Source organism: Cantharellus anzutake (assembly GCF_015039405.1).
Source record: "Cantharellus anzutake strain C23 chromosome Unknown EI90scaffold_9, whole genome shotgun sequence".
NCBI lineage: Eukaryota > Fungi > Basidiomycota > Agaricomycetes > Cantharellales > Hydnaceae > Cantharellus > Cantharellus anzutake.
The window spans coordinates 1,511,320-1,523,477 of NW_024066959.1; the positions used below are offsets into that span (position 1 = coordinate 1,511,320).

General features: G+C 49.0%; 1 protein-coding gene across 1 annotated transcript; it reads right to left on the reverse strand.

The window, feature by feature from the left end:
- Positions 1–482: 482 nt before the first annotated feature.
- On the reverse strand, positions 483–860 carry EI90DRAFT_3256577 (uncharacterized protein; the record flags this gene model as incomplete). The annotated part of the gene is made up of 2 exons (XM_039066601.1): positions 483–752; positions 810–860. Coding segments are annotated over 2 exons (321 nt in total), but the record flags the coding sequence as incomplete, so codon positions are not given.
- Positions 861–12,158: the final 11,298 nt, after the last annotated feature.

Sequence of the window (12,158 nt, forward strand, 5' to 3'; positions counted from 1 at the left end):
AGGCTGTACCTGCTTAGAAATGTAGCCTCCCCCAATCTGCATAGGGATTGTTAGCCCATTCCTGTCACTATCAGATGATCACATACTCCATAAATCTTTCCCCAACCTGACGACGTTTACCATAAATTGCTCCAATGCTAGCATGACACCTTCCCATATAAATTTTCTTATCCCAGTCCTTGAGTGGTATAGGGAGCCCCTGTTGGACATCACCATAGAGCCATTGATCTATGGCATCCTTCAAAGTCCTAACTCCTGGAATGGTGACACTTGGAGCTGGCTGAGCAGGTGGATGATGGTCTACCATCTGGTTTGCTTGAGGTGGAGGCTGGGTGGCTCTACATGGATGGGAGATGGGAGGGAGACGAGAAGGACAAGGAGTGGTGATAAAGATGTTTTGTTGATACTGAGCAGGTGGAGGTAGAGCTAAAGGGGGCATAGCCAAAGGGAAAGTGAGTTACAAGTTCTGAAAACCAAACTATTCACTCACAATGTGCTCCAGCTGCCACAACCTGACCAAGCTGCTCCATCAAAGACTGATTGCTTGTCCTCAAGTCCGAAATGAGGGTCGATATCTGTTGATTGACCCATTGGAACTGAGCATCACCTTCACCCACAGTCATTGCCTGGGAGTCAGAAGCAGCACCACCAAGAGATCCTCGATAATCAGTCTTGACTGGGGCCAATGCATCGCTGTAATCAACTTCATTATCTTGAAGAGCATCAATGGCATATTTGATGAGGGTATTTGACTGATAGAATATTGAAAGTTAAGCGTTGTTTTTGGAAAGGGGGGGAGATACACTCACATCTTCACCAGCAGCCCAGCCTCCCCACCAACGACACCTCTCAAGAGACCATCATTCCACAGTAGGGGCATGAAGCAGCCAGTATTGCACTCCACCACATCGAAAGCAATGGGATGTGAGACCCAGGGAGTTTAGCCCAGCTGCTTTAGCATATGATTCAAGGAGCTCATTGACACTAGCTGTAGAGAATGTTGAACCCCAGCAAATGTTATGGAGGTTGAATGAGGGAAAGAGGGGAAAGTTGGGAGCCAGGACTTTTCCACCATGGTACTGAAGCTGCAGGAATGTAATCCAGTTGCAAACATGTCTGTATGCATCCACCTCAGGCATCTTGTGTGGGTCATGAAAAGTGCCATAGTCATCAAAGGGGAATGGGTATAGATTGTATGCATGACCTAAAGTTAATAACCCTCAGGTCAACCAAGCCACCAAAAATAGTGACCACTTACCACGGGTTGTATTCCCTGAGCTACCTGAGTCAAGCTGCTTCTGCCAACCCTTGCGATTCTCAAGTGTAACCTGTAGGTGTGGCAGGTCATGGTGTGCTTCTTGGTGATACCAATCCAGATGTTGGATTTGGATACTGGTGAGCTCTTCATTCCCGGACAGCAGTCAGAGATCCTCAATAAAGCAATAGGAGAATACCCATACCTTGTCCACAGGGCCCAACCAAGAGACAAAATTGCAGAGAACATCAAGTGATCACAAACAGCATCCCTTTGGGCAACATCAAGTGAATCAACTGTGGTAAGAGCCCGTTGAAACAGCACAACTGGCACTCTTGATGCTGTCACACCCTGCAACTTCTTGATATCCTCAATCCGAATAGCTCAGGCATGGTTGCGAACCCGGCCTTCAACCTTGTGCTTGTTCTTGATAGCATTAATCAGATCATGTATGACTTGAGCCTCACAAGGGTTCCCCTCACACTCATCTGGTATTGGACTTGGTTTCCAATACCCACTCTTCCCCCTATTCACATGGGGTTGCGTTGGCCATGGTCGGAACGGTGACCAAATGGTGCCACATACTGGGAAGTAAAATGCCTCTTGAATGCTGAATAGGTTACTCCTACCAGGCTGGAAGATCGTTTCTGGACAGTGACCAGGTGGGTGATATACTCGGATAGGAGCAGCACTGTCACTTCAGTTGGCTTGGCAAAAGACACCACAGCAAGAGGATGACAAAAAAGGGGGACAAGACAAGCGCTAATGTCATTCCCCCTCCTAGCAGTGTACTCTTCCACCGTCTCCTTGAGCCATTCCTGCACACCTGACACAGCAGAGGCATAAGACTTTTGAGTTGACTTGGCCAGAAGATTGTCGCAGATCAGATCAGCAGATGTGATGTTTTGAGCTGGAGGTGTTGGAACACTCTTCCTAGCCACTGGTCTGGCAGATTTAGCAGCAGCAGAGGTTGGTTTTGCCTTCCCCATTGTGTGGACACAGCAATGGAGTTCCAGGGTGTAATGCAAGCAGGATGATGTAATAACAGTCAAGTGACCCACTTCGCACACACACAGAGTGCAAAGCCCTCTGCCATCTCATTTACCACCCAGAATCAAGTTGTTCATATCTTTTTTAAGACTCGATTCACAGGAACATAGTTGGCTGCATGTTACTGATACCAAAAATGCAATGATACAAAATGAAACAAAAAAGTAAACAGATAATAAAGTGATGTGTTGGGGGGAGAGAAAAAAAAAGATGCATGTTACTGCGTCGCATTGTCCAGCCATTCATTTTTGATGCAAGAACTTGGGTATCTGTGCACTTCGTTTTCAAGCGCACCATACATGCATTTGGTGTGGTAGGTGGGGGAAGGGAAAAACCACATGCATCATGGTTTTCTCTGGCACTGCGTGATGGTGCGATGTGGTGGACAAAGTGTGCATGTCAATCATCCCATATCCAATCACCAATGTGTTCAGTTCACTCACCTCTTTTCTTCCAAGCATGCCGTTTCAAGTTTAAAGTGGATGGCATGATGGGGTTGATGGGTTTGGAAAGAAAGAACCATCAGTCGTCCCATCCAAGCATCCAGCCATACATGGTTTTTCCACTCACCTCCCATCTTTCAGCACGCTGCAGCCCAGCCTGGCATGCAGGGACAGACATGGATCGACTGGATGTGTTGGTTGGGGAGGCATGGCTGCCAGGGCACACCCGCCTGACCCGGCTCCACCCGGCCCAACCTGACCCAGTACCCTGCTGTCCACCCTTCCTCACCTCCTCCCCCTTCCCCTTCCTCTCTCCTCATTCTCCCTTCCTCACTTTCTTCCTATCTTACTTCTTCTTTATTCTCTCTTTATTCTACACAGATGACCTTCTTTGTATCAATGTACCATTGACCCATCTGCTGCACACCCACCATGTACCCGGCCCAGGCACCTGGGCGACTTCCCGCTGTGCCCAGCACGCATGCATGCACCGGATGGCCTCGGGATCTCCCACGGAGACACCCGGGTGGTTACGGCTGTGTGCAAGGGTGACGTGGCACCTGTCACGTGATCTAAGCCGCATGTATATAAACGAACCTGAAGTGGGAACCTGTCAGGGCACGCCCGCCTGACCCGGCCCCACCTAACCCGGTGCCCCACCATCCACTCCTCCCGACCTCCCCCCTCTTCCCCTTTTCTCCCTTCCCTTCCTTCCTCTCCTTCTTTTCTATTCTCTCTCCTCTTTATTCCTTTCTTATCACACGGACGACTTCCTTTGTATCAATGTACCATTGACCTGGCTGCAGCGTAACGCGCCCGAACCCGGACACACCGGACGCTCCTAGGACCTCTTACGGAGGTACCCAGACGGAGGTGGCTGTGTGCTCGGATGACGTGGCGCTTCCCACGTGGCCTTCAACCACATGTATATAAACACAGCCTAAGTGGGAACTGAGAAGCAACCTTCTTCTCACATTTCCCACTTTAGGCAAGTAGCTTACACTTCCCTTGATAATGACAATAACACATTTCCCACTTTAGTCTTAGTGGCCAGGGACCCTTGTCTGCTTCGGGCCCGCTGCTACGCGCGCCCGCGTCATACCTACCGGACCCTCAGCCTTGGGCGATACACCCGGGCACTCTCGACCCCGGGTCGGTCCCTGACAGAACCGAAGAATAGCCTTCTTCTCAACTTTCCACTTCAGGTAAGTAGTACAGTATTTCTCCTTTAATGATAATAACAACTTTCCACTTCAGTCTAAGTGGCCAGGGACCACTGTCCCGCATCGGGCCTGTCAGTACGCACGCCCGATCCGCCCCCTGCCAGGCTCTCAGCCCCGGACGCTACACCCGGGCTCCCTCGACCCCAGACGAGTCCCTGACAGCGGCATTGTGTGGTGTGGAACGCGTGATGATCCATGTCAGGCGCTCTGCTCTGCCTCATTACTCACCTCCGTGATCCCAGCGCAGCGATGACGGCGAGGTGGCTTTTGGGGGTGGGGAACTGTGATGACGATGCGCATTTCCATTATCAATCCAGGTCACTGTTGTGTGTGTTCTGTGTGAGCCATGTGGACTCACTGCCTTCATCTTTGCCACTCACCTTCTTTCACTGATGTCCCTGCCTTTTTCTTCAGTGCTTCCAAGTTGAGTGTGCAGAGGGGACGAAAAGCGACGATGTGCGGGTCGCGATTCGTTGTTGTGCCGTTCCATGTGAGCCATGTGGACTCACCCTCTTTCGTTGATGTCGGCCCCTTTGTCTTCAGCACTTCCAAGTCGAGCATGCAGGAGGGGAGGGTGACGAAACGAAAAGCGATGGCATGCAGGTTGCAATTCATCATTTGTTGTGGTTTATTTGTTTGTTTGTTCATTCGTTTTCACGTCCACGATCATGTGAGCGACTCTCCAGGAGGGATTGAAATGGGAACATGTTCGGGGGACTGAATGGAAGTGAATGGGTCACTGAGAATGGTGACAGGCAAGTGAATGGCAGGGATTTCATCTGAATGGGACCACCCTCGAAGCGGTGAAGGAGAGAACGAAGGAAGGTCAGTTGGGAGGTTCAAACGAGACCACCACCAAGCTGTTCCCTGGTTCTTTAGTTAGGATGGGGAAGTGTACTAGTGTTATTTATTGTAAATAAAGTACCAATCCGAGTGTTTTGGCTAATTCTATTTTTATGGGTTAGTTTTAAAGTTCCTGGGAATTGACTTACAGATAAACCGAGCCCTGCGGAGCTGTTTCTTTATTGAAATTTATTAATTTGTCTAGGTGTAATTCTGTGTAGCGTTGTTTAATTTGGATTTAAACTTGAATTTAATCTTCTACTTAGTGAAGTTTCAAAGATTTTATTCAGTTAATGAATTTGGATTGTGTCTGGAGTGTCCCTTGAGTTTGTTCTATTTTTGTCTTATTTTATTGCTTGTTTTAACAGTAGCAAAATAACTGTTTTGTGTTTACACTTTGAAATCTGGAGTGTTAACCAGCTCTCCTGTTGAAATATCTACTTAATATTTCTCTCCTTTATTGCTGCCTTTTACTACAGTGGCAATCTTAACTGTATATCACTTTTTCGCACTGGAGTGACAACCAGAAATGCTTGAGAAAAATAATACTCTATTTTCTTACTTCTCTAAGGGGGGCGAAAAGTCGCAGAAAGGGTCTCCCTTTTATACTCCTTGGGTTGCCTTCCTTTTTCACGCTCTACCTTCTATTTACAGGATTTATTTACAGTGTATTTTTCTCAAACTGAATAAAAATGAAAATTTCATGCTATAGTTCTACTGCGCTTTTGCTGTGCTGAACTGCGGTTCTACTGCAGTCAGACTGCGCCTAGAATTCTTATTGTCCTCCCTCGCCTAAGCTATTTTAATGGTTAATTGGAACTTGGCTGCGCTGCATTTGCCGCAGTTACCTATTTCAAATTCCCTATATATACCATTAAATTTGCTATGACTTGATGATTCTGAATTCAAACTTCGCATTACTATGCGTACGGCTGTGCTGAGACCTTCAGCTGATTTATTCCATTTTTATTTAGTGACATTTAGTTAAAATGAGACTGAAATGGTAAATGAGTAAATTATTCAGGTTTAAAACTGAAAGAAAAAGTTGCTAGTAATCAAGAATTTCTCAAACGAATGTGTTATAGCTCTCCTCCTCATTAGAATATCGTTCCCTAAAATTCCTGCCATGGTCCGTTGTAGTTTTAGTGGTTTTCGTGAATTTCGTTCATATTCCCTGATTCCCTTTTGTATTATCACATCCTAATCCTCCATATGTATTGTTCGTTGTTATAGTAGGTCGTCCTTGAAGATTTCATATTTTTATGTATTTTATTTAGGACTCTGGACCTCTTGAAGCTGTTTTCCCGCGCGTTTTCAGGTTTCTAACTTCATGTCCCTATATCTCATTCATTTCTGGATGTTTTCTCACGTTCTTGGTATCATAAATTTTCATTTATTCCCACCTTTCCAATGGTACCAAGGTTGTGTCCTATTTCCTGGTATTCGTTGAGTTAGCAAAAGTTCGCGCGCACATTCGGTAATCACGTGCGTCATTCCCATAGTCGTTCGTATGCGGGCGCCGTTTCCGTTTAATTGTTCGGGATTTATGATATGCGTGGGTGTTTATTTCTTTCATATGGGCTTCTGTGATTTATTTCAGATTTTTCCCTCATGATTTAAGGTTGTTTTGCACTTTCTGTGCTTTGTTTTGACCGGGCTCTTCCTTATTTGGACAGAAATTGGTCTTCACGATCTGCCGAAGTGCGGATCTCGGTTCCGACGGCCGGTTCCCTGCGCATCGCCACCCTCACGTGTCATTACACATGATGCGGATTTCTATATTCCCGTCATGGGTATAACTTCACAATGGCTGGACTGTTTGGGCTGAAAATTTGCATAACTATAGTTCCCCATTTTTAATAATTTCCGTGTAAATTTCGTTGTATGTTTTAACTATGGATCCTACGCAAACATCGTCTTTTCCCTAAGCTCGGACTTTTGATGTCACTATTCCCGTTATTGGATATCTCATTAATGCATGATCCTTTTATTATGAAAATTTGGGAGGATTAAGATTGGATCCCTTCCTTTCTAATGGGCTATCAAGCTTGTCTCGGTCGTTACTGGTTAATCTTCGCGCTTCCCTTTTAAGCATTGTCCTCGTTTTGCAGGAGTTTTAGTCATATCTCCATCGTTTATAGGTAGTTTCCCCTGTAATTACTCTCATTGGTTCCGTTTGGAGGACATCTACATTTCCTATTGTAAACACGACTCTGACTTTTGCATTAGTTCCTGAGGAATCTTCGTTCCGTGGTACTTCCATCCTTGGCTACATGTTTGGACGTGGGAAAGTAGTTTCCGTGGAGGTTCTCTGATTATTTTTATAGTCAAATCTTGGTCGATTGTCCTAATTCTTGGTTTAATATTTGCTATAAATTCCCCCGAGAATTCCGTCTTGTTGATAGTAAGCTTGAAGTATTTTTGCTATTTTTCTTTCTTTCGATTTATCGTGTATAGTCATCATAATTCGTAAAAATTCGTAAAATTCGTTAAAATTCATTAAAATTCAGGTCCTTCTATTTTCTCATATCTACTTGTCGTATGAGGTTTTTGTGATTTATCTGGCATATTTCCATAATGGGTTTCCATAGTGTGGCCGTTATTTCTCCTACACTGCTATCCACTAGAGTGCGGCTACAAACGAGATAAGAAACAGCCGATAGAATGACGACATGAAAAGATAGCTATTCATTCGGATAATCGTAAGCGAGGTGTGGGAAAGGGGTGACATGTGGATGGAAGATAGAAGCGGGAGCTAAGCGAGATTACCTGCGTTCTTCAGATCACTCTGGATCGTCTTACGGCAACTCCCTTCCGGCATAGGGAGTCAGGGTAGCCAGTTAGGCCGTGCCCTGACAGGTAGCGGAGCACAAGGGGGATCAGGGACTGGTGTCAGGGACCAACCCAGGATCGAGAGCATCTGGGTATATCACCCGGGGCTGAGGGCCCAGTAGGGTGTGATGCGGGCGTGTGTAACAACGGGCCTGAAGCAGACAAGGGTCCCTGGCCACTTAGGCTAAAGTGGGAAGTGTGAGAAGAAGGTTGCTTCTCAGTTCCCACCTAGGCTGTGTTTATATACATGTAGTTAAGGCCATGTCATCTGCGCACACAGCCACGTCCATCCGGGTATCTCTGCAAGAGATCCCAGGAGCGCCCAGTGTGCGGGAGGCTGCCCGGTGGGTCCGGGCACGTTGTACTGCAGCCGGGCCAATGGTACACTGATAGGAGGGAAGTCATCCATGTAATAAGTAAGGAAAGAAAGGAAAGAGAAAGGAGAAAGAAAGAGAGGAAGAGAAAAGGGAGGAGGAAGTAGGGAAGGAGTGGGTAGCAGGGGGTCGGGTCAGGCAGGTGTGCCCTGACATCACCCCCCCCTTAAGCCACTTCGCCTCGAAGCAGCCAGGCGGTTCTCCCTCTCTCTTCCTGGAGCCTGGGGGTGCATCCTGTGGAACTCCTCAATCCAGTCAGGGGCATGGGCTAAGTGGTCCTGCTGGAGCCATTGGTTCTCTGAGCTTGGCCAGCCCATGAACTTTACCAGATACCAGAGTCTCCGGCATAGCCATTTAGAGTCCAATACTTTCTCAACTTTGTACTCCTCTTCTCCATCTACGAGTTCCGGGCCCGGGTGGGGGTCAGGGGGTCGTTCTGCGATCTTGTCTGGGTGGTGGGGTCTTATGTTTGTCACAGACACGACTGGGTGTACTCCCTTCTGCCATGCAGTGAGCTGGAGCTTGACAGCAGCTGGGGAGACAACTTTGACGACCTTGAAGGGACCTAGCCACTTATGGTCCAGCTTCTTGGTTGGGCGGTCGGTCATATAGTTTTGGGCATTGAGCCAGACTTGGTCACCTTCCTGGTACTTGGGGGCTGCCTCCTGGCCTCAGTTGTAGTAGTGGGCTATCTCATCCGCTGTGTGCTCCAGAGCTGCCTTCGCCTCCTCCTGCATCTTCATCATCCTGGATGAGAAAGCGTCAGCGGCTTCTACCTCAGACGTATGTGTGGGTTCCATCCCCATCCTGGGGTGCTGTCCGGTGTCAAGCTCGAAGGGGGTTCAATGGGTGGAGGAGTGGACACGGTTGTTGTAGGCAAACTCTGCCAGTGGGAGCCAGTCTGCCCAGTCATCCAGGCGGTGGTTGACGATGTAACGGGTCTATCACCTAGACTCGAGACAGAGAGAAGGGGGAGGGTGGTAGTGTGCGCAGGTGTGGTTCGTTGGGCCGGGTTTTGGTCCGTGGGTGCTACTGAGTCTGCAAAAACCTCAAACAAACACTCACCTACGTCTCTCTTGGACGTCAAGGCTGAGTATTATGATGTGAGGGGTCTTAGACGTGAGCAACTAGCTCAGAGGGGGCGTTAGGGTCGTGGATGGCGTCTTTGCCACTTGGATGCAACTTCTGCTTGTCCCTTCACGGGTCTATTCAATACTAACTTGTTATGTACAAGCTGTTATCTAGTTTATATATGTTGGGAATGAAATGAATGGACTGGGGGAATGTAAACGGGCCGTTAGGCAACCGTAAATGATTAATATCCAATTGGGAACAAAGAAACAATAAAAGAAATATGAGTGAATGGGGAAAATGTGACAATGGGTCCGAAATGGGAATTGTGAAGATTAACCGCAACAGTTCGCCACAGCACCCGCCTATCCTCCCGTCAGCAACCTCCTCGTCTCCAGCTTTCCAACGAGCCCTTATTCGTCCCAATTGGTGCAGTGGTTCTTGAGATGTGGAGAGGGGGTGAAATTGGCGGCGTGGTTGGGCGTGGGAATTTTGCTTGGGGTTGTCGGGAATGATGGGGAAAATAAGGAAAAATAAGGAATGAGTGTATGGAGTGTTGGATAGTGATAGAATGAACATCGGGAGCGTCAGAGGGTATGTGGTATATGTTGGTGGCCAAATTCCGCAGAATCCGACTTTTTGCGGTACACGGAGTTGTCCCCGCAACAACGAACACCCGGAGATAGGCTTCGATCTCTTGGTTGACCCATTCCATCTGTCCGTCAGTCTGGGGGTGGTAGGGTGTTGAAGGGGTTAGTTTGACCCCCAGGAGGTCTGCAAGTTCCCTTGAGAAGCGTGAGATGAAGGTGCTTCCCCTATCACTGAGGATCTCCTTGGGGAGCCCATGGTGCTTCCAGACGTGCTCCAGGAAGAGCTGGGCAATACCAGCTGAATCCACAGACATCATAGTAGGGGTCACATGGATATGTTTGGACAGGCGGTCCACTACAACTAGGATGGCATTATATCCCTTCGACTCTGGGAGCTCTCCCACCATGTCTACTGAGATCACCTGCCAGTGGTGGGTGGGGACTTTGTTTGGGGTGAGCTTCCCAACCTTTCGTGTGGGGAAGGTTTTGACACGGTTACAGGTGTCGCATCCATGTACGTATCGTCCGACATACTCTGCCATCCGAGGCCACCAGTAGTTGCAGGAGACGAGCTCCAAGGTTTTCCATTGCCCTGGGTGCCCCATCGCCCACACGTCGTGGTGTAGCCGAACCAGATCGTGGCGGAGTTGTGGGTCTTTCAGAACATACACCCTACCCCGGTAGAGGACCAACTCTCCCTGTTTTTCCCACTCGTCCGACCTCAGCATCCCTTCTCCCAATTCCCTCATGGCCTTCACCACCCATTCATCATGATCCTTCGCTTCTCATATCCTCTCCAGAATATCTGCTTCCTCACCCTCCACTGAGACTGCCTCTGTTGCACAGGCCTTGAACCAGCCCGGCTGGAGGAGTGTCAGCCCCTCGTTGTCATCTCTCCCCTTCAGGTGGTCAGCACGTCGTGAGAGTGCATCCAGTTTCCCCATGAGTTTCCCTGGGCAGTGGACAAGGGTGAAGTAGAAGCGGGAGAGGAAGAGGGACCACCGTGCTTGATGTCGGTTCAGCCTCTGGGCCGTGCGGAAGTGCCCCGGGTTGTGGTGGTCCGTGTAAACCTCGACTTTCTCCTTGGCACCTTCCAGGAAGTGCCGCCACTCTTCAAGGGCTCAGACAATTGCAAGCATCTCCTTATCGTATACCTCGTAGTTGCGTTCCACATCCGTGAAGCTTTTGGACATGAACACTACTGGGTGGAACTCCCTGTCCGACTGGAGCTGGGAGAGAACTGCACTGGTTGCAAAGTTGGAGGCGTCACACTCGAGCCTGAGGGGGCCGGAATCGGTGGGGAAGGAGAGGACAGGGGCAGTGGTGATGGCTTCCTTAAGGGTGTGGAAGGCGTGGTTTTCATCCGGGCCCCAGTTCCAGACCTTGGTTTTCTGGGTCAGTGGGTGAAGTGGGTGGGCCTTCTCAGAGAAGTCTCTGATGAACCAGCGGTAGAAGTTCACAAACCCCAGGAAGGATTGTACTTCCTTTACCTTGGTTGGGGTGGGCCAGTCAAGGACTCCTCGGACCTTCACGGGGTCCATTGCGACACTTCCTTCAGAGATGACAAGTCTGAGGTACTCAATCTGTGTCCACTTGAACTTGCACTTCTCTGGCTTCAGGAAGAGCTTCCTCCTTTGCAGCATCTCCAGGACCTCTCGGACGACCCTCTGGTGCTCCTCTAGGGTAGTTGTGAAAATGAGGATGTCATCCATGTAACAGATGACAACCTCCCGGTTGATGAAATCCTGGAGGATATCGTTCATCATGGTTTGGAAGGTTGCAGGTGAGTTGCATAGCCCGAAGAACATCACCATGGGCTCAAACAGCCCCCGGTTGGTTGCAAACATGGCCTTCCACTTGTCACCGTCCTTGATTTGGACATTGTTGAACCCCCAGTGCAGGTCTAGTGCTGAGAAGTATTTGGCATTGTGGAGGTGGGCGAGGACATCGGAAATGAGCGGGAGCGGGTACAAGTTCTTTACTGTGATCTCATTCAGCTTCCGGTAGTCCTGAACTAGGCGTAATGACCCATCCTTCTTCTTAACAAAGAAGACTGGGGCCCCCATTGGGGACTTGGACGGTCGGATGCGCCCGTTCTGCAGGTTCTCTCGCAGAAACTCATCCAGCTCCTTCTGCTCTGGCTGTGAAAGCAGGAAGGTCTTCCCTCTGGGGAGCTTGGCATCCAGCACTAGGTCGATGGCATGGTCCCAGGGTTTCCGGGGGGGCAGTTGATTGAAGGCCTCTTTGGAGAACATGTCCCGGAAATCCTGGTACTGCTCTGGCACCAGCGCTTCAAATGGTACAGGCTCTGCCTCTGGGTCATGGGCTTCTTGGGCCATCCGCTGGGAGGGTGTAGTGGTCACTCTCAGCTCATGTCCCCATTCTGGAGGGATGATCGTAGCATAGATCCCATCTCCGGGCTCTAGTGTGGGGTCTTGGTCACTTCGTGCCTGTGGTGGTTGGCAGGAGGATGGACA